The sequence below is a fragment of the Pimephales promelas genome, chromosome 23, assembly GCF_988280905.1.
Source record: "Pimephales promelas chromosome 23, fPimPro1.hap1.1, whole genome shotgun sequence".
In the NCBI taxonomy this organism is placed as follows: domain Eukaryota; kingdom Metazoa; phylum Chordata; class Actinopteri; order Cypriniformes; family Leuciscidae; genus Pimephales; species Pimephales promelas.
In genome coordinates this window covers 8,593,420-8,620,815 of record NC_142791.1, presented here as the reverse complement: position 1 = coordinate 8,620,815, position 27,396 = coordinate 8,593,420, and the positions used below count along the sequence as shown (strand labels likewise).

The 27,396-nt window shown below is 37.2% G+C and overlaps 2 protein-coding genes across 4 annotated transcripts; one reads left to right on the top strand and one right to left on the bottom strand.

The window, feature by feature from the left end:
* Nucleotides 1-150: 150 nt before the first annotated feature.
* nle1 (notchless homolog 1 (Drosophila)) lies at nt 151-6,189 on the bottom strand. Its single transcript, XM_039677604.2, has 13 exons — nt 6,062-6,189; nt 5,730-5,870; nt 4,721-4,938; nt 4,523-4,602; nt 4,349-4,425; nt 4,053-4,150; nt 3,187-3,379; nt 2,946-3,081; nt 2,485-2,531; nt 2,193-2,395; nt 1,621-1,780; nt 722-792; nt 151-608 (listed from the first exon to the last, which is right to left on the bottom strand). Exons 2-13 carry the CDS (start codon nt 5,862-5,864, stop codon nt 596-598), a joined length of 1,431 nt encoding a protein of 476 aa, XP_039533538.1. The 5' UTR covers nt 5,865-5,870; nt 6,062-6,189; the 3' UTR covers nt 151-595.
* ltn1 (listerin E3 ubiquitin protein ligase 1) lies at nt 6,100-27,396 on the top strand. Of its 3 annotated transcripts, none has more exons than XM_089126491.1 (30): nt 6,100-6,252; nt 6,845-7,051; nt 7,927-8,025; nt 8,314-8,544; nt 8,670-8,722; nt 8,916-9,096; nt 9,770-9,943; nt 10,649-10,839; nt 11,039-11,186; nt 11,258-11,992; nt 12,500-12,538; nt 12,680-12,869; nt 13,335-13,574; nt 13,696-13,849; nt 13,965-14,112; nt 14,203-14,410; nt 14,784-14,943; nt 15,089-15,193; nt 15,911-16,053; nt 16,160-16,295; nt 18,206-18,350; nt 18,611-18,821; nt 19,630-19,885; nt 20,581-20,661; nt 21,376-21,562; nt 21,819-21,990; nt 22,475-22,695; nt 22,775-22,969; nt 25,781-25,948; nt 26,435-27,396. In XM_089126491.1, exons 1-30 carry the CDS (start codon nt 6,211-6,213, stop codon nt 26,495-26,497), a joined length of 5,283 nt encoding a protein of 1,760 aa, XP_088982617.1. In that variant the 5' UTR covers nt 6,100-6,210; the 3' UTR covers nt 26,498-27,396. The 3 variants fall into 3 exon arrangements, with proteins under 3 accessions (XP_088982617.1, XP_039533536.2, XP_088982616.1); XM_039677602.2 differs by having other exon boundaries at nt 12,497-12,538; nt 19,648-19,885; XM_089126490.1 differs by having other exon boundaries at nt 12,497-12,538.

Here is a 27,396-nt window from a genome sequence, read left to right as displayed (position 1 = left end):
GTGACCTTTAGTAGTCAATATTGATCTAAACTCTTTGAATTCTATCTTACGGCTCTTAACGTCATATACCTGTTGTGCGATAACAACAAACTGCTTTTGATGCTACAGTCGTTAATTCAAGATAAGAAAGTCTCGCACACAAAACACAGACCCCATAAATTTCCTTTTACTGCTTGTTTAATGAGAAAACGTCTCTGCTGACGTAGTGCGGTCCACTGTGACGATGCTGGTTATCTCTCGGCACTGGAACAGACCAGGTTAATGCCGCCTGTATCACAGCATTAGGGATTAAGTTAATTACAAAGAATGTGTGTGAGAAAGATTACACAGATTAGACTGGGTCAGATCGTCTGCACTTCCACAGGGCAGTTGCTCATTTGAGTGGTGTATCGGGCGTATCTTCCAGATATCTGGCCCGACAACATCAGAGAGCATTACAAGTCTGCTATTGTGATGCTGTCGAAGTGGTTTCGTTGGACAAATAGGCTAAGGCTTAGTGCTCCAACACTTGCTGTTCACTGTCCTGTGGGGGTGATGCTTCGAGACGCCTGATTGGCTGTTGCGTGCAGAGCCTTGGGCTGCTGGTTCCTCCGGGTTACTTCCTCCATCTAATGGAGAAAAGAAGATAAGACATGCCAAGTGTTCCTTCCAGGTAGTGTCACGTACAGTATTGTGCGGGCATGGAAATAAATAATCTGTGCACGATATAGGAGTCACTTACATTCTTAAACACTTGTCTTTCCCACCGCTGGCCACTCTCTGTCCATCGGGACTCCAGTCAACCGCAAAAACCTGGGCAATAAAAGAAAATAGATGAGTGGTGTTTGTCCATGCATAACATGGAGCTCTAACACAAGCGTGGTTGTTGCCAAGGCATTGCTAGGCTGTTAAGGTATTCAGAGTTTTTGGCACGTTATGCGGTCGCTAGGGTGTTCTGGGTAGTTGCTAGGTGACTGCTAAGAGACCCAAAATAAAATAATTTCTAGATGTGGGAAATTACTGTAAACTGTTTATTAAGATATAGCTAAAAAAAAAACAATTCATACACTAGATAACAAAAATGTAGGCCTATACACAAAGAAAAAATGTTTTTTTTTATCTTACTCTACTTTTACATTTCATTCAAATGTCCCTAGTGTTTTCAAGTTGTAAACTACTGTGAGAATCCTAATATTTTATATTAATTATAAACTAGTTTTAGGGAAAACAAACAAACAAACAAACAAAAAAAAACCCGGTTTTGTTAGGTTAACTAAAAGGATTCAAAATAATTTAAATAAAGAAAAACCTAAATGAAAATGAGAAATTTTGCCTTGTGAATAACTTAAATAATTAAGTTGAAGAATTCAAAACTGAAATTTAAAAAAAAATAGAGCTATACAAAAATAAATAAAATGAATTAAAATGACAAAAGTATAACAAACTTACTAAAACTGAAATTAAAATGAAAACTGAAAATATAAAAATAAAAGCTAAATTAAAAATACTCTTTAAAATCCTATAATAGTATATTAAATAATACTAAAATAACACTGATGTGGGTGTCCTGAATTAAAGTAGTTCTAAATCCGTGGTCCTTGTGTACTCTACCCTCTGAACAAAATCCATTCACTGTTTTACCTCATCAGCGTGGCCAGGCAGATCAGCGTTCAGTTTGCCCGTCTTGATGTCCCACACCTTCAGAGTGCTGTCGCTGCTGCCGCTGACCAACAGACGGCTGTCTGCAGACCACGCCACCTGGTACACTGGCCCGACATGACCGCGAAGGGAGGTCAGGTACCTGGAAAACATAAAAAAAAAGATCTTAAAGTTAACAGACTATCACAGGGTCAGATAAAACAAAACGATTTGTCTGTGCACTGTATATACTGGCTGTGCTGTTGCTATGTGCAAACAAGCAAAATATGCTGTAATTTGCTGACGTGATCTGAGTGCCTCCTAGTGTACACGACTGGAAGTACACGATGGTTCTGTGCCACCATGAATCCATTTACAAAGGCTGCATCCGAAATCACACACTTCTAAGTCATTCAGGGCATATATAATATTCGAATACTAGTCTATGCACAAACTTTAAATACAACTGTATATAATTATATTAGTATTAATAAAAAAATACTGCAGTTCTAATATAAATATAGCAGTATGCCAAAGTCTCAAATCAATCAGGGATCTTTGACCACCCTACTTACTTTCCTGTCTTTCCATCCCAGATTTTTATAGACTTATCAAAGGAGGCGCTGGCGATCAATCGTGTGTTCGGGGAGAATAGCACCTCATTGACCAGCGCTTGGTGACCCGTTAAACGGGCCACTGGCTTCTTCTCCTCTGCTGGGTTCCATAAGAACATTGTGAAGTCGTCTGATCCTGACACCAGCCTCTCATGACCTTCACCCTTTAGAAGACCGAATGGTTAGTTTTTTTCTATACATAGAGATCCCATCTCTCACAATTCAATACTGTATATAGACTGGTCTCACTCACTCTGACGTTATTGTAGCGCTTCAGAGCCTTTTCCTTGATTTCGTCCACTGCGGAACATTGGTTTATATTTACAAAATTATTTATACTACATTCACTACCAGTCAAAAGTTTGGGCTTAGTACGATAAAAAAAATAAAATAAAATAATAATATAAAAACTTTAATCAGTAAGGACGCATTAAATTGATCTAAAGTGACAGTAAATGCATTTACAATGTTAACAAGAAATGTTTCTTGAACACCAAATCAGCACATTATGATTTCTGAAGGATCATGTGACACTGAATAAATCACATTTTAAAATACATTAAAATAGAAAACGGTAATTTTAAATAATAATATTTCACAACATAAATGCAGCCTTGGTGTACATCATTCAGAAACGTTCTAAAAAATCATACCAACCCCAAACTTTTGCACAGCAGAGTACAATAATAAATCCATTGGTATGCTGAAACCTACATGATCCAGTGAGATCTTGAGGGTTTATGGTTGCGGTAGCTGGCTCGAACGCTCCTGTGCGCAGAACATAGTCGGTGCTGAGGGCCAACGTGTTGACCCAGTGAGCGTGACCTTGCAATGTACGACACTGAACTCCCTGCGGCAAAGGTGAGAGTGGATATTCACACCATAATTCAGACAAAATCCCTAGTAAACATGGCTTTAAGTTATATTTGATCCATTATGAGTGGAAACATCTTACATCTTTGGCTCTCCAGACTTTAATGGTTCTGTCCTGAGATGAGGAGTACAGGAGACCATCACCTCCCCATTTTACACACGTCACAGACTGCGTGTGGCTGGTCAGGATCTTATCACAACGGCCCAAAACCGTATCCCATATCCGAATCGTACAGTCTTTACTGGAGCTAGCCAAATACCGACACTCTGGGTTTCTGTGATGGAGTGAAATTTGATCAAATTTGTTATGACATTTTCTGAATAATAAGTGAATTAAACAACTCTTAAATAATAAGCAATAACTGAATCATTTTAAAACATAATCAAATGATAAAAATACATTATTATCATTTATAATAAATTTGAATTAATTAACTGTAGAGCTAAAATAAGGTAAACATACACATGTATTAATACTTTGATTACAAGTAGTGGCCGATATCATTCTATTTCATTTAAAAGATATTAAAAAAAAACATGCATAACAATATCTGAAATTAGCATGAATTATTTGAAAATAAATATGAAATACAAAAGCACACCTCACAAAATCTCAAAGCTGGATTTGCCAAAATATTCAAAGGCCTTTTAAATGATATAAATGCATATTTGCCGTTTGCCCAATATTGAAGGTAGATGATAGTGTATTAGTGTTTTCCTTTCAATTATGCATACAGTTAAATTTCTTATAATAATTTATTAGACAGAACTGTTAAACAGAGATGTTTAATTAAAGGTAGGGTAGGCTTTTTTCAAAAACACTTTTTGTTATTGTGGCTGAAACTCTCTTCACATCCTGATCTTATCGGCTGATGCAGATTTTAAACAAAATATCCAAATATCGTCCGGCCGCTAATTACAAGTCCTAAACGATTTTTCAAAACTCACAGGTGGAGAGGTTCCCAGGATAGCCAGGTGATCCACTTTGTATGTCCCGTTAAGGTCTTTCCAATCTGACTTCCTGTGATCGGATCCCACAAGATGATCTGCAAAAAACACATCAGATACAAAACAATATCTTAAACCTAAATAACTTCCTTTGAATTTCAGTGACTTAAAGGGGCATTTGGCAACTCTAGTAATTTCTTCGCTGATTTTCACTTCTGTTATCGCATGTTTTCTCATCGAGCTCCCTGTGTGGATAGTTGCCAAGTGCCCCTTTAAAATGAACACGACATGCTCACCTGACTGTTTTTGCACCCTGATGCTAATTTCTTGCCATCTGGAGACCAGGCAATGGATAAAACCCAGTGTGTGTGGCCTTATAAAACATGATAGACAGAAGATAGTCAGATGATTGGTTTAACTTCCAGGAGGACAGTATTTAGTAACAGCTAAAGGTTACATGATGAACTGACCCCTAGCAGTGTGGTGTGGTGTTTCTGTACTCAGATCCCAGAACCTCACTGTCGTGTCTCCGGATCCACTGGCCAGATATCTGAATAACCACAAAATTAAAAAAAAAAGCTTTATCTGGATACATACAGTCTGATGTGTTGTATATTTATCTGTCTTTATATAAATTGGCGTTTAATATTACTGTTTAATCTACTTACTTTCCCGTGGGGCTAAATGCCACAGAGATGACGGCCTCTGTGTGGCCCTCCAAAGAGCTGGTGCATCGAGCCACGGCCCGTACACGGAATACGGCCTGCGGCTGGTACACAACTGGCAGCACCTGCTCAGTCTCCAGGCCCATCGTCTGCACACAAGTGCCCAGGGACGACACCACCTCTGCATCCTTAACAAAGAACAGGAATGGCACAGGCTCCTCCTAAACAGACAAAAAGGTAGAGGTTATGAAATGATAAAAGCTGCATCATTCATAACCAGCCTCTCGTCATCCAATGTAATGCAACAAAATGTTTTTAGGCAAGAGCTATACATAACTCCATTTTATTGTACAGAATAGTATACACTGTGCAAAAGGATGGTTATTTAACAATGATTTGTTGATTTTAATCGGGTAGCTGACAATATTATATTTATTATAAAATGATTACTCCATGAAAATGATTTTTTAGAAATGCAGGTTTTTATGACCTGTTTACTGGCGTGAGGGCGGAGCAACTCACATGACATCAAAGCAATAGCAAACCACAAACATCCAATCAATTCCCGATAAACAAAATCAAGTCCCGCCCTCCCAACAAGCCAGATATACATCACATTAGGAAAAATAGACAATCACAACTTCCATTTAATGCCAACTTTAAAATGCAAAGTACATTTTACGTGCTGGTTACGGTTTCCTTTACTTGTTTACATTACAATTAACTTTTAGTTTTTTGCAAATTCACCCCGATAGTTCAAAGAGTATAAGTATTACTATGCAAAAATAGGAAAAATTAAAATAGTTTTAGATTAAGTATGCCACACTACTATCACATGTTTTGTCAAATACACACATACAAAATGAACATGTTTAACACATTAGGATATACAAGTGTTGTTATACTTTATAGATTACACTATACTGCGCATACAGGACAGGTATACTCTACAATTCAAAAGTGTAAGTTCATTGAGATGTTTGAAGCAAATACTCCAGTCCATCATTCCTACCTTCTGTAACAGTGCGTTGCAGACCAGTTGTAGTTTGTCTGGGCTGATGTCCAGCGGCACATCGAAGGGGGATCCGAGCACCTCACCGCTCTCATCCTGGAGCTGGATCAACACACGCTCCACGTCCACGCTCATCCTTCCCTTTAAACCCCCAACACATCAACATAAATACTAACATTATAAGTTTTAAAGCACAAGAGCCACGAACGTGTGGAACAAGCTATTTTTCAAATCAAATATCTGTCAGTAAAACTATTATAAATGTGGAGAATAAAAAGGAATTCCATATGTATACATAATAAAACACTATCCATGTAGAAAAACAGAAATACCTGTCGTTATTGATCACAGCTCACTTCACGTGCGCAGCCAACAGTATTTTGGACGCACGCAAACTGCGTATGCGTGACCTCATAACAGCGCGCCTAGTGTGACTGTACTGTACTGAAGTCGGAGAAGCAGAAGCTCAACCGACACGAGAATGGGTGGAAAAAATAAACAGAGAACGAAAGGAAATGTTCGAGTAAGACAAATGAAAGTCATTCAATTACTAATATTTTCTTACTAAAAGTCAACTCGCTGAAATTTTCTAAAGTCAGTGCAATTGACTGAATTACAGGCCAATGTTGTAAACTGTGACAGCATGACAAACTAGCTCGCTAACACAAATCGCTATTATGTACTTGCTTTATCTTACTGTATAAAAGTAGTGTTTATGAAACATTAGATTGGGTAAGATTTTTGTTGTCGTGTCTGATATGTAAACCTGTGTTCTTGTAGTCCTGACGTCACGTGTTTGTCGTGTAAACAGGCAGAAAGTTAGTTAGTTCCCATTAAAATAAAACAATTAAAAACCTAGGATCTTTCTGGATTTAAGTTAGTTGATAAGTTCTAGTTCATTATTTATTCATAAAACAGTCCCTTGGGGCTGAGCAATGTGCTGTATAGGCACATGACAATCACGATAAAGGTGATAAATAAGGTGCTATTTTATTCTGTACAGGCAATGAGTATTATCCTATTATCATCTGACTACTATACCATTGGGCCGTAGTCATCTAGATATGAAATGGTCTTGAATGTTTAATGACAGCCCTGTGTTTTCTCTTTTTCAGCCATCCAGCAGTGGCAGAGCTGCTGATCTGTTGGCCAGGGAGAGTGGTGTTGTACCTGGGTTTGTGGGATTCGGTGTCTCAACCTCCAATGATCCAGGATATGTACCTGCAGTACAGGGGGCTGAGGAGATAGACAATCTAGTTGATGCAGACTTTCGCATGGTTCTACGGAAATTGTCCAAGAGAGATGCAGTCACAAAATTGAAGGTATCATTTGATATGATTGTTTGGAGCAGTGTTTCACAATCTAGTGTCACAAATAAATATTGCCTAGAGAGCAAATGTTTGATCATTGTTTGATCAGTAAGACCACTAAGCACTGTCAGGGTCTCCCACACATATTTTCATTGCCTGTTACCTCTCACTGTCTCACTCTCACTGTAGGCAAAAAAGTGTGCATCATATAGCCTACAGCGCTAAATTTGTAATTGGATGTACGTAAGAGGTCATTTATATGTAAAAGGTCATTTATGCATATAAAGAGCACACAAAGCTCGATCGGTCACATTCTCTGCTCCCTTTCTGTGTAGTTTCAGTTAATATAATTTATTCATCAATAAGATTGTGTAGTCTTCATTTTCTAATCCGTAAAAAGCATTAAAATAATTTATACAGTAAGTGGTTCTTAGGTTGTTTTATCTGTGTAGCCAGAATATGATGTGCAGTTTACCAAAACACAAAAACATTCTATGTTGCCTATTCCTATTGTAAAAGTTTGAGTGGGATTTTATTTAGTGTAGTAAATGGCTGATTCAGGTGTTTAAAAAGTAAAAAGTGCTTTATACTGGGTCTTAGAATGTCTTGCTTTTTTCACGCGCACAATCACATCCCCCACTACTGCTGATTGTGGCTACAAGTGTTTATGGTGCTCAGTCTGATCTACTTTCAAGAGCGTTTCTCAGAAAATGCTTTTACTGCACCTTTACAGGTTAAAGGTTGAAGACTGTGACAAGGTTACATGTCATGTAGTGAAAGAAAGAATGTCACAACATATTGTTTTCCAATATCAATTTATATAAACATTTATTTTCACTGATTTAGAAACTGAATGGCTCATAAATGCTGGTAAATGTGTATTTCAGGCAGTACAGGAGTTTGGAGCAATGTGTCAAGAGCGTCAGCCTGATGTTGTAAAAGGTGTCCTCCCATATTGGCCTCGGATATACTGCCGAATATCATTGGTAAGAGAACAATGACAAGGCTGTTGTTATATATGTGTAAATATATATTTAGTTTATTTAGATTATTTTATTTGTAGTATATATATATTTTTTATATTTGTGTAAATTATAATGTTAAGTACATAATTGAATAAAAAATTTTGTATTAAATAAAAATGCATTAGAAACTTGCTTGTCTCCGATTTTTGGACCCCGCTGTATTTAGAGGCAGCCATTTTTTTTCTTTGTTCCTCTGTTTGCTGAACATATGTATTTATTATTATTATTATTATTATATAATTTAATCAGGACCATGACCGCCGTGTGCGAGAGGCCACACAGCAGGCATTTGAGCAGCTGATTTTAAAAGTGAAGAGGAATCTGGCCCCCTACCTGAAGAGCATTATGGGTCACTGGCTCATCTCTCAGTGTGACACATACTCTCCTGCAGCCTCCGCCGCTAGCTCTGCTTTCCAGGCTGCATTTCCCCTGAATAAACAACCAGAGGCCATCAGCTTCTGTAAAGATGAAGTCCTGAATGTAAGATAAAGCTCATCTTTAGGCTCATAGTGAGACAAAATGACAACCTGCAGAATTTGTTATTCTTGTACTGTCTTGTACATTGCTAAGCTACAGTTTTTACATACATCCTCTGTGATTCTCAGGTACTCCAAGACAATTTGCTGAAAGAAACAGCTAACACTCTCAGTGACCCGCAGTAAGTGTATGATATGTACTGAAATAACCTGATGTGAAAGTGGTCGGTGTTGCTTTTTTGGTCATTTTATGATATTTAAAAAATTATACGCTGTGTGTGGCTGACAGATAATAATAGTTTTAGTTTATATGTTGAATATAAAGGTTAATTATGTTTAAATATGTAATTTCAGTGTTGTTGTTTTTTTGTGCAGGAGTGTGCCAGAGGAGGAGCGAGAGGCCAAGTACATCCGTCTGTTGACCAGTTCTCTGCTGGCCCTGAAGAGACTTCTGAGTGTTTTACCTGAGCAGGACAGAGAGCTGCTAAAGGAGCGGCTGATCCAACTCATCACACAAGGCAAATTCTGGAAGTACAGCAAACACAAGAGCCCACAAGTAAGCAGTGTAGGGTGTATCTTAAACAGCTTTGACCATGACAAACAACAAGTGACAAGACATTTTGTTGTTTACTTATGATACTTAACACTCACACAAAATCCCCCTCAACATAGTCGTACATTAAAGGGTAAGTTCACCCAAAAATGAAAATTCTGTCAGTATTTACTCACCCTCATGTTGTTCCAAACCTCTATGCGTTTATTTGTTCTGCTGAACACAATGGAAGATATTTGGAAGAATGTTTTAATCAAACAGATCTCATTCCCCATTGACTACCAAAGTATGTATTTTTTCCTACTATGGTAGTCGATGGGGAATGAGATCTGTTTGATTAAAACATTCTTCCAAATATCTTCCTTTGTGTATAGCAGAACAAATAAACGCATAGAGGTTTGGAACAACATGAGGGTGAGTAAATACTGACAGAATTTTCATTTTTGGGTGAACTAACCCTTTAAACAACAAATATTATCTTAATGGTTGTTAAAATAGATGCACACACTATTTTGCTTTCATTGAGGATAAAAAAATGAAGAGTAAAATGTTATTTTGATAGATATACCAAATAATTTATGTGAATTATTGCCTTTAATTATTGTTTTGTGCTATTTGTTAGCTGTTTTCTTTATGATTCACATCAGATGTTTTAACGGGATTCATATTGTTCTAGGTTCGAGGGGCATACTTTGAGCTCATTGCCTCCATGTGTGAACAAACACCCCAGCTGATCCAGGCAGAAGCGGCCCGAGCGTGTTCTGCTGTGCTGTTGTCAATCGATGACACAGACCCGATGGTGCTGCCTCCTTTGTGGGAGGCGGTCCTCCATATTCTGTCCTGCGTTGATGTGAGACTCGTATAATAAAAAATATTATATACACTACCATTCAAAAGTGCGGGGTTAGTAAGTTTTTAAAAAGAGATATTAATAAAGAAATATAGAAATTAACTTATTCAACTGTGATGCATTAATTTGGTCAAAAATGACAGTAAAGACAATTAAAATGTTACAAAATAAATGCTGTTATTTTGAATCTTTCTATTCTTCAAAGAACCCTGAAAAAATAGCAATCCCAAATATCAAGCAGCCCAACCTACTTCAACATGGATTATATTAAGACATGTTTCTTGAGCAGCAAATCAGCATATTAGAATGATTTCTGAAGGACCATGTGACATTGAAGACTGGAGAAATTATGCTGAAAATTCAACTTTGCCATACCAGGAATAAAAGTAATTTTACGTTTGAAACTTCTTTTCCCCCTACCAAATAAATGCAGCCCTGGTGAGCATATGATAAATCTTACGAACCCCAAACTTTTGAACGGTGTAAATCAATTTTTGTATAAAAATTGTATTTTTTAAATCTAAAAAAATAATGTATAATATGATTGACAAATCTCGCATTTTAAAGCTCTATCATGAACCTACATTCATTCTAAAATCAATGTGTTAATCTTTTGCATTCGAATAGAAATTGTATTGCACCATTATCTGTTGTCTATTGCCAGTGTTGATTCAAATTCATTGCCATCGTGTGAACTCTGTGCAGAACTGTTGGACGCATGTCAGTGCCAGGAAAGGCGTGATGCCGAAGCTCTGGGTGCTTCTTAACGAAGGAGGTCGAGGTCTTGCAACATCTCTGCATCCAAACCTGCTGCCATTTATAAGCAAACTGCCAGCAGAGGTCACACAGCCCGACCTGGAGTTCTCTAGAACATTCCTCACATCCGTCATTCAGGGGTAAAAAATGTCAAATTCTTGTTTGCATAGTCATACATTCATGTAGTCATGTCATTGCAGCAGAATTGCCTGCTTCAATTACATATCCTCCCATGACCCTTAGTATTAAACAGGATGGTGTAGTATAGATAGCATGAATTATTATGCTTTGGATTATAATTACACTCAGTTTTTATTTATGCTGGTATGTTTGGTCCAGATTGTCCAGTGAGCGTGCCACGTCCAGTCCCTCAGAGAGTGCAGCCATCATTTTTGCCACGATGGAGTGTCTGCGGTTTATCATCCTGCAGCATGCCGGAGACGAGCAGGAGCAGAAAAGCATCCAGAACATGCTGATCTCAGAACAGGTCTGTGGGTCACAAGCAAAAGATGTCTCTAAACATGCTGATGTCTCATGCATTGATCTGTCTCTCCACAGCTCCTGCCACTGATTGACAGAGCTCTGAGAAACCCATCGCTGCAGACGGGTCCTCTGTTTCCTCAGGTCTCAGACATGCTGCTTTCCTGGGAAAAGCGGATTTCTGGAAAAGAGGCTTCCACCTTTCAAAGACTGCTGTCAGACTTCTGGGAGGGTCTGGGTCGTTTGTGCACAACTTGCGTGGACTGCGAGGAGGCCGAGCGAACTGCCCTTGAGGGCATTGCATCGCTCCTGCAGATTATGCATAACCCGAACAGTGCCAGTAAACACACCAAGAAGAAAACTGTGAAAATTTGCATCACAGACCAGGAAGAAAGAGGCCAAGGGGAGGAACCTCCGATGGAAGCTCCAGCAGTGGAGGAACAAGACCGTCCCTTGAGAAATGGACACCTGCTGGATTTGGTGTGCCAGCTGGCGGAGCTCAACATGGTGTACGTGAGTGAACGAGAGTCGGAAAGGCACCTGCGGTTTTTGTCTCAGCTGCTCGGGGCGTTCCCGAGCCCTAAGGTGTTCCAGGTGCTGCTGAGGCCAGAGGAAATGAAGCCTGAAATGGGGCCGGAGCTCAGGCCACTTGCTGAGAATGCAGCTGTCCGCTTCCTCCTGCAGAGAGTGGCTTTATGGTTAAAGCAGGACGGCAGGAAGGACACTGACTTCCTGGTGGACATGATTTTCAGTTCCCTGCAGTGCTGCAGCAGCTCCAGTGATGACAAGATCCTGATCCTCAACCACATCAGTGTAAGAGACCTACATTGGGATGCTACAGGGATAATATAATATAACATTTATACAAAGAGCTTAACAAATATGGCTTTCTTTCTGCTTTACCATACTTATTTTTAGAAATGTATGTTTATTTTGCTAAAAAACAAAAAAAAAACACTTACATTGCTGTTGAAAAGTTTGGGGTCAGTAAGATTTAAAAATAAAGCAATAATTTGTTTCCCAGTTGGAATTCATTAAATTGACCAAAAGGGACAGTAAGGTTACAAAATATTTTTATATTCAATATATTCTCTGCATCCAAGAATTCAGACTGTTTTCAGTTATTTTAATAATATTTTTAATAATATTCAAATAAGTACAGCCTTGGGTGAGCATTGGAGAGTTCAAAAACGTAAAAAAAAGTTACTGTCCCCAAATATTTTTAATTAAATGCTAAGCTTTTTCTTCACATTTACAATCAAGAGACATTTTTACATATGCAACATCAATAATCAATTATTTGTCTCTTCATAACAGAAGGATTTGAATTGGAACGTGACTCTTCAACTTATTGAAAAGGTACGTGTTTTTATTAAAGGGTGTTTTCAATTATGGTAGGTTACATTTAGCTTTACATTTAACAGTGTTTATATATATATATATATATATATATATATATATATAATGTGCTAAATAATTTCTTGCCTTTCATGACACCAGGCATGTGCGGACCCTGTCCGTTTGGAGGTGTGTATTGGCTGGCTGAGGGGTCACGTGTTAGGGGAGAGGTTGGTTTGTCTGGCTGGAGAGCTGTGTGTGATGGGTCTGCATGGATCTCCTTCTTCATCATCCCATCATGTATATGGCTGGCCTCTCATCAGCCTCGCTTTGTCACAGCAGCACAATAATGGCAAGTATTTATATCATTAATACTCAACAACTGTGTCCTGATCTACCACATTTTGGAGTTAAAGACAAAATTGACCTTTATTTACTTATTTACTAGAAACAGAAGTTTGGGTTTGGTAATATTTTTAAATATGAATAGTCCTTATGCTCACCAAGGCTGCATATATTTAAACAAAAACAATTCAGTAAAACAGTAATATTACAGTAATATAGAAATACTTGATTATTCCATTCCTCAGTTTTACATGATCCTTTTATCAAGTATCGCTTATATGGGCTAGAATACATTTTGTGTACAGTTTTTCGAGGATATAATAATTGATTTGAAATAGAAATATTTTGTAAAATTATAAATGTCTTTACTGTCATTTCTTTATCTATTCATAGCATCCTTTCTGAATAAAAAGACGTTTCAACAGGTTGGTTTCTTCAGAGAAAATAATACTCTTTCACGCTCTCTCTGCAGAGCCCCTTATTGGTAAGGTGCATGTCGAGCAGATCATTGACAAGCTTCACGCCACCCTGTCAGAAGCAAAGGGCATGTCTGACGCCGGAAACATGGAGCCGCTGGTCACTTTCATCTCTGATGTGGCAGCCACCTTCTTTTCTTCAGTTAAGGGCTGCCTGCTGCTGGCGTCTGCAGAGGAGCTGCTTATGACTGTGTTTCAGCTTTGTGCACAAGACCAAACCATCACCCGCCTCTCAGGTGAAGACTGAAGAAAGCGTTAATTGAAGTTTATGTGAAAAAACAGCTGAAAATATCACACAATGTTGTCTCCTCATTTGTGCACATTTCTTTTAAATGCATGTGTGGTGTTTTCCGGTAGATGCTCTTCTTCTGAAGCTTCAGCACGCCTACACTGCCGGTATTCAATCATTGATCACTCACCTGGGCGCAGGGGTCACAAAGGGTACCTTCCTTCACAACATTGCTCTCTGGGTTAAGAGTCAGTTGCTCACCACACCACTGACTGTCAAAAGGTTTGGCCTTTTCTAAACATTTTTAGATGAATGTGCTTTCTCTAAACTAAAGGCTGTTGCTTTTTTGTTTTTTAAAAAGTTAGCTTGTCTAAATCTCTTCTATTATTGATGTCAGCCTGCAGGTTCTGGTGCAAGCTGTAGAGAGTCTGGTTCAGACCATCTCCTCGGCCCAGAAGACAAGCTGTCTTCTGTCTCAGTTTATTTGCTGTCTTGCTCCTACTGAAGAGGAGTGGAGCCGCATTAGACGGGCACTGCCCCCTCAGGTCCTCAAATGACATTGACACATTTTGAGAGGAAATAATTGAAGTATAGGAGATATTTTTTTATGTAACCGTCTTTGTGCATCTCTGCAGTGGGTGAGACACCCTCTGCTGTGTGGTCGTCTGAGAGTCACTGGTGAAAAACTCTGCATGGACGTGTGGAAGTTCAGGGCGTCTAACCGGCTTCCCACGCACCTGTGTGTAAGTGCATTACTGGGCAGAATCATCCTCATTGCAGCTTCACCTGAGGACCTGCAGGTGGAGGCAGACTTCTCTGAAATTCCTGATCTCAAACACATAGGTGAGACTCATTTATGTCTAGCTCTTCATTGTTTTTGTAAAATAATAATATATATATATATAAATGTTAAAATTGAATACAGTAAAACAAGAACATATTGTAATATATTATTACAATTATAAAATTGAATATATTTTAAAAATGTAATTTCGGCTATGCAAAGCTGAATTTTCAGCTTCATTACTCCAGTCTTCAGTGTCGCATGATCCTTTAGAAATAATTTTAATATGCTGACTTAATGCATCCTTGCTGAATAAAAGTCTGTCTTTCTTTTTTAATCTGGTAAAATATTTAGACTATTTTACAACTGAAACATTTTTGGACTGAAGAATTCATGTAAACGTTTTTTTTTACAAATATTTGTATTGTGTAGTTTCAGAGATTTTCTATGGACTTCAGTGGTGTGAAGAAATGGAGCTCTCACCCCTCATGGTGTCTGAATATCATAAACTGCTGCAGTCCTGGAGTTTAGAGCAGAGAATCCTCAACAACAGCCTGATCAAAACTACTCTCATAGACATGCTTTTCACAAGGTGTGCTCATTCATGTGTATTTTTTTTCTTTCAGAAATGTGAATTTTCATTAGCAATGGCCTAGATTTTGTTTAAATATTTTGTATTTATTTTTATTTTTTTTAGAAGCAAAGTTTTAGACCCTTTTATCCTTTTTTAATCACAGGTCACAAGAAGAAGGCTCTCTCTGGTCACTATCTCTGGCAAAATATATGCAGAACAGCGAAATGGATCCAAGTGACATCAAGGGCTTATACAGCAATGTAGAAAGGTAAGACATTTTCTTTGTTTTGAAAGAAGTCTCTTATGCTCACCAAGGCTGCATTTATTTGACCAAAAAGACAATAAAAACAGTAATATTGTGACATATTATTTAAAATGTAATTTATTCCTGTGACAGAAAGCTGAATTTTCAGCATCGTTATTCAGAAATCATTCTAATATATGAGTGGTTTTGGCGTGATGGAGAGCTTTTGTCTTTGTTTTGTTAGTATGTATGTATTTTTTTCTTGTGATCTTCTCGATATCACATCTCAAAGGGTTTTCCTCCTAACAATACATTTAATAAATATAACAAATCATTCTAATATGCTGATTTTGTGCTTAATAATAAAAAAGACATTTTTTATTATTATCAATGTTGAAAGTTGCGCTGTTTAACATAACCAAAGCTAAACTCTTTGGTCAATTTCTTGGATCCTTGCTGAATAAAAGTAATAACTCCTTTAAAAAAAAAATCGTACAGTCTGTAACTGTAATAGCAGACTGGCCTCTGGGACAATACTAGTAGTTTCTTTAGGCTGCTGCAGCTGCAGTAATGTGTTAAACAGCATACGCTGATGTGAGAAATGTATGAATGTGACTCTCCTCTGGACTCAAAGGAATGATTACTGCTGGCCAGGCATTACCACAGTGTTTTGGTGAGAAATGTCAGCCCAGCCAGGATGTGATGTTCCTGATAACTCTGTGGCTTGTTTGTGTGTGTCAGTTTCTTTCCCCTCTCAGAACACAGTGTGAGTACGGTGCAGGCGCTGTGTCCATTTCTAGCCAGTGAAGAGAGAGAATCCCTCATCGCCTTGTGTGTCGCAGAGCTCCTTAACTGGCAGGATGGAGAGCAGGATTGCATCGATAGTGAGATACAGATCATATCCATACTGCACATGATGAGTCACATAGGCTGAACAACACCAATCTCACTCTCTTAACTGATGTGAAAAAATAATGTGTGTGTGTGTAGGTGTGCGAGGCTGTCTTGCCGTGCTGCTCTGCTGTCTACAGGCCGACACGGATGTGGAGGAAGAGATCTTGCTGGCTGTCGTTGACACTATTGCAGAATGGAGGAACAGTAGAGAGGAGTGGTTTCTCTTCAACAGGTGAATCCATGCCTCAGCTATGTGTATCTCTGTAATGAGGATGACCCCAATGGCAGTCATATTTATTATGTCGGAGCTGTGGCTGTGATACTCATGTGTGATGCAGGATTCAAGACTTTCTTTTTATTTGCCAACTTTATTTAATCTTTCCTGGAGTAATACAAATATATATCTTTAAAGGGGTCTTGACATGGATTTTTATTTTTTATTTATTTATTTAATATGTTCCTTGAGGTTCACTTATAATGTTATGAAGGTTATTGCTCAAAAACAAATATACACCCAGCCTATAGTGCGATTATCTAAAACTATTTCTTGCTCTAGAGGCAAATGTATTTACACACTTGTGACGTCACAGGTTACCCAATATCAAAACAAGCTGTTTTTGGAGCTTGATTAGATAAATTCTTTATTTATAATGAGGAGGAAATTGTGTCCATGAAATCATTTAAAGATGTAGTTTTTGGCTCTTAGTATGAATTTGTTAGCCTTACTGTTATCTATAAGCTAGAGTGGTCTAAAATAATGACAACATTCTCATTTAGAAGATATAAGCAATAACCATTAAAAACTTAGCCTCTCACTTCCACTAATATGGATCAATGATTTTGATGACATCACTTAAGCTTCTCATCAGATTTTCTGTCCAATCAAATGCTCTCTAGAATCTGAAGCTTCCTGCCCTCTAAATTATAAATAGATCCTGAAGCTGCAGCTAAAATCAGTCACTTGTTCACACATTTACTATTCAGACACCGAAATATGCTTTACAGCGGACCGAATGAAGTCTGTTTTAAATTTAGTGTCACGCAAACTCCAGTGTCACGCAAACTGCCTCAGCTCGCACAGTCTGCTCGGTCCAGAAACATGATAGCATGAAGCAGATCATGTGCACTAGTCGGCGCAAACCAGAAAACGTAACGGACCAATTTGAATTCTCCACAGAAGCAATATGGAGGAGATTAGGAGGAGAAATGGTTAGAGATTAGGAGGAAACTGCAGATTTGCCAAACTCAACAGCTCTGGCCGAGCTGTGATATAAACAAAATGCTACTGGCTATTTTAGAATGGGGGAGGAGCTATTCCATTATGTCCCGCCCTGTCTTCCTGTTTCAGTGGAAATTACATCAACTCATTGAATAATGCTCCTCGTTTATAGGCACTTTAAGCTATGAAATTTGCAGGATGTTTTAATTGTTCAAAGACTTCCTAGTATATGTCAAAATATGTCATGGCTCCTTTAAATAATGCATCATAAAATGTAAAATGTATCAAATATTATTTATTTTTTCTCATAATGCTTTCAGAAAAATAACAATGCAAAAACAGAAAAATCAACAAAAAATATTAACTACCCTCTTTACTATATCTTTTAAGTAGAAGAAAAAAAAATTAGCAATAATAAAAACAGCTACCATAACCATTTTAGATGTATCAAGAATGTCATGCAACTTGAAATGATACATAATATTAATAATATATAAAAAAATCTTACAATGCTTTGAGAAATAACATGAAACAAATACTGAAAAACAGAAAAAATGATTTCCTATCCTCTTAAATCTTTCAATATAAAGAATGCAAAATATTAAATAAATATAAAATGAATTAAATATATTAAGTTTATTCGTAATGAAAAATAATAGCTGTCATCAAAAATGTGAAGCAACTTGAATAAACATTTGGCTTAGAATGCTTTTAGAAAAAAACAAAAAACAAATCAACAAAACATATTTCCTATCCCGTCTTTATATCTCTTAATTTTAAATTAAAAAGTAATAAAGTATAAGTATAAAATAAAGGCCAAAACGTATTCAAGTTCATTGTTTTTACAGTCTTGTTTTATATCCATTGATTCATATAACGCAGGGTCTAATAATCTATTCTCCTTTCTCTATGTCCATTTGCAGTGACCTTGGAAAGGTTTCCGCTGCAGGGCTCTCATTGGCAGTAGAAATGATGCACTTCCTGTGCTGGATGGTGGATCATTCTCCCACAGTCTTTGGAAACACTCATTGGGATTTCCTGCTTTGCTCAATGCTGGCATGGCTTGAGGTGATATTTCTCTTTCCATCTTCATTCACTGCTGTTATGAAATATACAGACTCAAAGTGTCACACTCTCTGTTCCTTCCAATTATTTCTACCCCAGTGAAAAATCAAATCTGCATTTTCAACAGATCTTATTTTAACACTTATTTGAAGGTGTAAATAAGATCTGAGATGTTTTATGGCTGATCTTATAAATATTCATGCCTAATCTGTTATGCATATGGATGACAATCCAAGCAAATGTCGTTTGTGTCTTTTTCACAGACTAGCAGTGAGAACACAGCTGTATTCTGGAATCCATGGGTTCAGCTGTTTGTGTGTGCAAACTGTGAGCTGATTGTGAGGCTGAGTGAGTTTTTCACATCGCCCCCCGCTGGTGTGGAGCAACTTCTTCCAGAGCTGACCTCAGAGTGGAAGGAGTTCTTTTTGGAGGGAATTCACAACCTTCTGCTCCCACTGCTTATTAAGATCCCCAGTGAGTCACCTTAACGGGAACTTTTGTGGTTAAACAAGAAAATGTTTGGTTTGTAGTTAAATTACTTTTTTTATATTTACACTACTATTCAGTTTCATAGTTTGTAAAAGCATTAATATTGTACAATTATTTTAATTTGACATATAATTTAATTTGATTTAATTATTTTATATCTTAAGTGTCTTCAGTCACATGATCCTTAAAATCATTCTAATATGCTGGTTTGATTCAACGTTGAAAACAGATCAAACTCAAACTTTTGACTGGAAATGTTAATATTTCAGACATGCCATCTCAAACATACTGAAAACATATAAAGGTGCAACTTTTCTGAGAAGATTTAACTGTCTAACAGCTAAGGCACAGCATGCGATCACTGTAAAAATTTCCTGTTAAATTTACGATAAAAAAAAAATTGTTATGTTGCAGTATGAAAAATATGGTGACAACTTTCTGGTATTACAGGATGGCATATTAGTATATTTTACAACCTATAACTGCAAATTTCATATTTCATAAAATGATAAAGTATTAATTTCCTAAAGTTTTTCATCGTAAGTTATAATGGTTATTCATAGTTTCTACTCACAAAAGGCATACATTTGACAGTATTTTACAATAAAATTGTATATAATGTTATAATAAACCAATTACAGTTTTTCCCAATACAGTTGATGGTAAGGTAACTTACAAATCACTTTTCTTCTCATTTTTTCATAATTTTTGTTTATTTTTCTATACACTCTTTTTTTACAGTGTAATTACATTTTCGATATATAATGGAAACATGATGTCTTTTGGTTAACAGACTTGTCTTTTGTCTCAGCGGACTTTACAGAGCCGGATGACCCTTTGTTCCCCCTGCCGGTTTTGGGGGCGATGGGTGAGGCTCTTACCTACATCCCCGTGGAGCTGCTCACTCAGAATAAACTTCCACCTCGGTTTGTAGCCGACCAGAGGAGCAGTCTGCCAGAGCCCCTCCAGACCCTGCTGAATACTCTCTCGCCCCTGCTGCTCTTCAAAGCCCGCCCGTTACAGCTCGCTGTCTACCACATCCTTCACAAGTACAGACTCTTTTACCTTCTTTAACTTAAGACTTTTAGACTTACTTTTAGTTCAACATAATACATAGATATACTTTTACATGATCAGCAACTATGAGCACATTAACATATGACCTTAAAGGTACAGTAGAAAAAACAACCTGTTTAATACTAAAGAGTCATGTTAAACTAAATAACAACTGTTTCTGCTGCAAGAAAACTTGTTTAGCATTATAATTGGACTTTAGGGCAAAAAATAAAATGCTAAGTGTAGAATACCGCATTAAGGAGTCAGTATGTGTCTTACCACCTAGACATTATCTTTGTTTTCTACCTGTTCTGCCGCGTCTGCTGAAACGCTATAATGGACTTTCCTGTAAGTTGCTTTGGTGGGATAGTGTCAGTCGAGAACATAATTGTAAATGTAATTGAAATGAATACTCCAAGGGTCGGGCAGTTTTTGCATAGCCTTAAGGTCATATTGTACGGAAAAAGTTTAATCCACAATGCGTTACGCTTTGGCTTTAATTAAATATGCTTCATTGAGAGCGCAAGCCTCTGGGAGAGAAGCAGTTTTATATTCCAGGGGGTTAGCTGAGATCTCTTTTCTGTGCTGTTGCTGTAATGCTATGTCCATTACAAGCCTTTGAAAGAGCCTCAGCGATGACGTCAAGTCGTCTCAGGAGAAATTTTACTGATGTGTTCGGGTCTTACAGGGTGATGCCTTTGTTGCCAGAGAGTGACAGCGAGAGTGCCAGCGCTAAATCTGAGGACGAAGATGGAGAAGAACCATGCTTGTAAGACACATGACAAAGCACTTTCACACACATAACACATGCACATTTCATTTTTTCATTTTTTAGGGGGACTTTCCATAGACATAATGATTTTTTTTGTACTGTACAATCTGTATATTCTAACCCTAAACCTACCCATCACAGAAAACGTTCTGCCACATACCATATCCAATATTCAAACAGGGTTTACCTGAACCACACACACACACACAGTGGCCCCCAAAAGTCTTTGCACATTTAATGCTAAATATATGCCATTTGATTTGATATTTTGACATCTATCCATCCATATTAATATTATTATTTAAGAAATTATTTAATTAAAATTAGTTATTTTTAATTAGTTATTTATTATAATTGTATAAATATAATATATTTATTAAAAATTAGTTATTTATTATAAATTGTTTATAATTGCATTATTTATTTATTGTATCAACTAACATGTACAATATCTAAAATAATGCAATGCAAATATCTAAATAAAACAAAACACCCTAATGTACAATAATAATAATAAAAAAAATCTTTATATAAAGTATAATCATATGTGCCCTCTGGTAATAATGTCCTTTTACTGTTTCACTGTAAATTTATGTTTTATATTATTATTAATATTTATTTATTATTAATTGTCATGTAATCATCTAGCCACAAGTTTTATGGTTGCCCATGTACCACATCTGGGCGACTTACTGTGTGCACTTCCTGTAGGTCTCCTCCAGCAGCGTTGATGAACATCCTTTCTGCCACAGAAGAGCTACTGGAGAATATTCTAGGTGGTGTCCAAGTGGGTGAGTTTGCAGTGGTACAGGCCCTCAGCATGGAGCACTGCTGCATTCTGGGATATCTTCTGTCCTGGAAACTCCTTTTTACCTTCTTCAAGGCTTCTTCATCTCATGTGAGTTAATTATCGGTGATAATGCTTTGTAAAGCTGTCAATCATTGCCTCATCCTTTCTGATAAAGTTCTAAACACAGACATTTTAGAGGTTAAATTGACATTCAGACATGCCCATATCATTGTGACAGAAATATTGAGTCATAATGTCACAGTTTCATCTCCCATGTCCTTTCTGATCCTGTGTAAATGTGAAGAAAGGCCAAAGTTTTCACTATGCAAAAGACATAGTGAAAACATCTATCTTTGTGTTTCAGCTGCGAGCTCAATATTCTCTGCACCTGAAAAAGACACGTTCTCTTCATAAACTACTGCTCCACCTGTTCCGTTTGATGCCAGAGAACCTATCGGTGCCCGGACAGCCAGCAGAACCCTCAAGCAAAGAACCAAAAACCTTCTTCACTGAGACTTTGTCTCTCTCCCCTCAGAGTATGTTGCAGATCATTAATAACTGTGATTCTCACTGCTAAAATTATTTATTGCAAACAAACATTTTCAAAAAATCAAAAATTAAAATGTAATAAATATATGAATGAAAATTATTTTATTTAAATGATGAATTAAAAAAATAAATGTATTTATGTAGTATTGTTACTAGGCATACATATTTTATTGTTTGTTAATATTATTTATTTAAATAATTTCATTTTTATTTTATAGTTTATTTGAAAGTTTTCATTTTTATTTTAAAGGGATACTCCACCCAAAAATGAAAATTCTGTCATCATTTAGGTTTACATTAGGTTTGCAGATTTTCATTTTTGGGTGGAGTATCCCTTCAACAATACCAACACAGCCTGCAACCTGCGACCTGATCAGAACAGACCAACAGATCAGTTGACATCCAATGATTTATAACATGTATGCATTTCTCTCATATCTGAGATCATCTCACTAAGTGTGTGTGTTGTAGAAACAAAAGGTCTGCAGTTTGAGGTTCCCCATCTGGCGTGCTCCGTGTACTATGGTGCGCTGAAGGACTTGCCCGCAATGGTCCGTCTGTGGTGGAACAGCCAAGAGAAACGTGTCTTCAGCACGGTGGATAAATTCACCAGCAAGTACGTCAGCGGCCTCTTGTCAGCGCAGGAGATCGCCTCTGTGCAGTCCAGCACCCAGACTTTTGAGAACATGATGGTAAGCCAGGGTGGAATATTTAGTTTAGGAAAAGAACGTGTTTTTTTGCATTGTGATTTAATGTGTTTTGTGTTCACAGGTGAAAGCGCGTTCCGCCACGCGGGAGGTGATCGCTACTTACTCTGTTGACGATATCTTCATCGAGCTGGTGATTCAGCTGCCTCAGAATTATCCCCTCGGGTCTATCTCAGTGGAGAGTGGGCGGAGAGTGGGTGTGGCCGTTCAGCAGTGGCGCAATTGGATGCTTCAGCTCAGCACGTACCTCACACACCAGGTACAGGAAGTATAAATGTTCTCTGTATAAACTTTTTAATAAAAACGGTAATAGCATTTAGTGTAATCAAAAAGATTTATAGACTACCATTGACATTTTTTTTCAAGGTTGCATTTATTTGATAAAAAATATAGTAAAAACAGTAATATTGTGAAATATTATTACAAATTAAAAAAACGTTTTTGCTATTTGAATGCTACTTAAAGGGACTCTGTGTAGATTTTTAGGTATTTTATTATCTGAAATCAATATTTTTATTCATAAATATGTCCTCAATGGTGTACAAATACCTCTGCAAATGATCTGACTTATCCTCGTAAATGAAGAATTTATTATCTTTATGTACATGGGACGGGTAGGTTCACGGAGGCTTCCATGTCCGTTCCGCCATCTTGAAAACTATAATAGCAGAGAGGGTCAAAAAGTACCACCAGCCAAACGCGTTTCCACAACGCGTTTTCGTTCAGACTCAGAGCCATCGTCACGTCACATTGAGAGGCGCATTCCCTGCAAGTTTAAACGGCTGCATTGCACTCCTATGATTGCTGATTGCTCTTTTGCTCTATTATTTGTAATTGCGGACCATATGCCGAGTCACAGGAGAATGCATCCTCCTCGCAAAAAAAGGCCAGACTTGAACGAAAAGGAAACGTGACCGGAGATTGCAAAAAACAAGGCCATTCATTTTTCCGTCATAAAATTAATCGGATATGGTTCGATTTTCTGCGTTTTTCGCATCCAGAGCCAGCATTTTGAGAGGTCTTTTGACAATTCAGGGCCGGGGGAGCTCGTCCTCAAATCATTGAACATTATGCTTTCAGTTTCGGTTTTCAATTCGATCAAGTGTTTATGTTCTCTTCTCTATATTGGATTATGAAATTAATAAACCTCCCCTTTCAATCAGATTGAAATTTAGGATCGAATAAAGTGTGATTGAGCAGCCTATTCGATAACTAATGTATTATTTGGGCACAATATACACAATACATACACAATAACAGCCTAGCTTTTCTGTCTGCCCAGCGCTTCCACAGGGCCGCGCGCGGGTGTGTGTGTGTTTGTGTGTGTCCATACCTGGTCCATACCAGACACACTGCCAGTCTCCGTTCAGAATCGATTGGTTCACGGAAATTGGTGGTCTTGTTTTTAATATGTGGCTCCAGAATCGCTAGCAAAGCATCAAACTGTCCCGCTGACATTCTGAGGTAAATTTTGAATCGCTCAGGATAAATTCGCAACTTCTTGATAATGAACTCCTTCCTCTCGGCGCAATTTCAGGATTGGGTGGATATTTTCTACTTCTTCTCTTTTCAATATGAGAGAGGGCAAAAATCATCCTCACTGCTTGACGAATCCATTTGGTATTTTTGCGTTTTTTCCCGCAAAGGTTTAATAAATACGCAACGGACTCGGTGTGCAAGGTTTCTATGCGTGACGAATTTTTAGGCTGACGTACAGGAAAATACGCATACGAAAATTTCGTACTCAGTGTGCAATGGCCTTAAATATCGGGATAGCGTTTTCAACCGTGGAAATAGCTAATGCAGCAGAAAGATTTCAGAAGAGACGCTGAAGTTGCCTGCTTTCTCCTCGACAGGTTAGTCAATGTTACAGTCTGACTTAATTTTTGTGTCATTGCTTGGTTGTGTAGGCTACTTTATTATATAGACAGTATAACATTTATAGGTAAAAAAGTTAAACAAGGTCTTTGATGAATAGCAGCTATTGACTACTTTACTCGCAGCTATTGTGAAGGAAGGTGCTAAAAACAAGGTTTGTAAGTTAATTCTTTATAACCTATAAATTCAGTAAGAATATAGAGATAATGATTGTAAGAAAATATTGAAGAAAATATTGCTCTCTGTAAGATTTTCTGTAGCTTTTTTTTATATATAAATGATCAATTAGCTAAAATTGTGATTTTGCTATGTGGATAAGATTGTACAGAGAATTAAAATTAATTTATACAGCTAGACACATAAATTGTACACATAAGTTAACACATAAGTTGCTGTTTTTTTTTTTAAGTTACAAACCTGTTCACCCGGAGAAAAACTCGATGAAGTGTTACTACAAGACATCCTGTCATAGCATTTTTGGTACATAACGGCAACCGTAGATGCAATACGCACTTGAAAAAGCGAGGCGCTGGAGAGCAAAATTCGTTTGAATGCAAAATACTATTTAACCACTAGATGGGGGTATTTCCTACACAGAGTCCCTTTAAAAAAATCAGTATCGTTTAAATAGAAGGTTCAAAACAACAGCAAATATATATATTTTTAATCAATTTAATACATACAATTTTTAAAAAAGAAATTATAATGACCCCAAATATTTGAACATGGTGTAGAAAAAAATCGAGAAACATTTGCGAAATTTAACAAAAAAATTAATGAATTATTATTATCTCAGGATATTGTGTTTCACCTATAAATATTCCTACTTCATGCTAAATTTTCCCTTCAGTTTCCTAATTTGACAACTTCTGAAAATCTTGTAAAAAACAAAACAAAAACAACTGGCACTGTCATACTACAAGGCAGTGCTTTTACAGAGAAACTAAAATAACTTCCCCAAAAGTACAAAAAGGACGTCTAAGTCACAATATTTTTTTTTTTGTTAAAGTTGTAAATATGTCTTTAAGTGTCCAAATACTTTTTGAAGCCTCTGTAAATCTTACCTTATCTATTTAGGTTGGAATTGGCCAAGTTGGACTGGTTTATTAGAGCAACAGTCCAATAGTGTTTAATATATGAAAAATAACGGAAAATGCCCAAAGTAATTTAGATGATGTGATGTGTTTGATAGAATGGCAGTATCCTGGAGGGTCTGTCGCTGTGGAAGAACAATGTTGACAAGCGTTTTGAGGGGGTGGAGGACTGTATGATCTGCTTCTCTGTCATTCATGGATCCAATTACTCGCTGCCAAAGAAAGCTTGCCGTACCTGCAAAAAGAAGTTCCACTCTGCCTGTCTGGTGAGTGCTGAATACACCATCTCTTGCTCTTCCATTGTAGTTATTTTTAGATGAATGTCTTTAAACACTGAGAGTAGTAAGAGTAGTTAGAGCATTTAATGTTGTTCTACGAATTTAATTTACATCACTATCTAGAATATATGCAGGTGAACATGAAACCCATTTTACTTCTGTAATCTGACTTGCGTATTTCTTAGTCAAACAGGAGATTCAACTGTATTCTGAAAGTAAATGGGCTCAGTTTTCTTAAAATGTAAAAAAACTGATACTGCTTCACCAATATCAGAGGTTTAAACCCCTATAGAAGGTCACCAATGCTCTCGAAATCGAATCATTTCTCCTCCGCAGTGAAGTTCTCAATCCGTCTCCATTTATTACTCCATTTCTGCAGATATTTCAGAATCAGCAAAATGTGCAGCCTTGAATGTTCTTGTGCGTTTCTCGTTCCTCATTGACTGGTTGTTTCCATTTTCTTTCATTCCACAGTATAAATGGTTCACATCTAGCAACAAATCCACATGTCCTCTGTGCAGAGAGACGTTCTTCTAAGCTCTGTCTCCATGGACACGAATAATAGGTGAATTGACGTCCGTTTTGCAGCACTTCAAATTACCATGACCTTTTAGTTTCTGACTCTGAAGATGTATCCAACAACATCCATCACAAAGATCGCACAAACGGCGAAATTAATGAATAAACAATCGGAATTCCAGAAAACAAAATGCCGGACTGAATTAAAGACAACTGGACAGGACAATGAAGGCTGAACAGACATATTCCTGGCCTTAAAGGAATAGTTCACTCGTAAATTGACATTTTGTCATTATTTAATCATCCTCCTGTCGTTCCAAGCCTGTTAATGTATTTTTTTTTTTCTGTGGAACACAACCCACAACACAACACCGCAACACATCTGTCAAGCTCCAAAAAAGAACTAGTCAGAATGAATTATGTGCTATATTTAAGTCATATGATAGATTTGTTAAAGCAAAGGCACAACATTTAAGTTGTTATTCTCTGAAATAAATATATTTTTTTGCACATAGATTTGGAATGAATTTGGAATTTGGATAAATAATCACAAAATATATATTTTTTGCATGTGAACTATCTCTTTAAATTCAATTTAAATGTCTAAGGTGGGAAGATGGTTTGTCACATATCTGGTTACATAAATTTGCCATTCGTTGTGGTGAAATCACACTGCTCTTCGGTTCTGCTAATGTGGAAAATAATGTGTTTTGCTCTGGGACCATATGGATGATGACCTGTGTAGAAATAATGGACATAGTTTTGGATTTTAAACTTAGTTTGGTTATGTTTTGTATGATAACACGCAATGCTGTATGCAGCAAACAAAAAATGTTGCTATATCTTTAGTTGTCATGGATTGTGTAACATGACACACAATATGTGGTCCTGAAATACAGATGTTTATCATACTTTCA

Bases quoted from the DNA above. Each gene is read 5' to 3' on its own strand.
- nle1 (XM_039677604.2), bottom strand. From the start codon at position 5,864: ATGAGCGTGGACGTGGAGCGTGTGTTGATCCAGCTCCAGGATGAGAGC. The intron at 3,380-4,052 runs GTGAGTTTTGAA...ACTCCATCACAG, and splicing joins TCCTGGGAACCTCTCCACCT to AAACCCAGAGTGTCGGTATT. The intron at 3,082-3,186 runs GTAAGATGTTTC...CCTTTGCCGCAG, and splicing joins AAGTCTGGAGAGCCAAAGAT to GGAGTTCAGTGTCGTACATT.
- ltn1 (XM_089126490.1), top strand. From the start codon at position 6,211: ATGGGTGGAAAAAATAAACAGAGAACGAAAGGAAATGTTCGA. The intron at 6,253-6,844 runs GTAAGACAAATG...TCTCTTTTTCAG, and splicing joins GAACGAAAGGAAATGTTCGA to CCATCCAGCAGTGGCAGAGC. The intron at 12,539-12,679 runs GTACGTGTTTTT...TCATGACACCAG, and splicing joins CTCTTCAACTTATTGAAAAG to GCATGTGCGGACCCTGTCCG.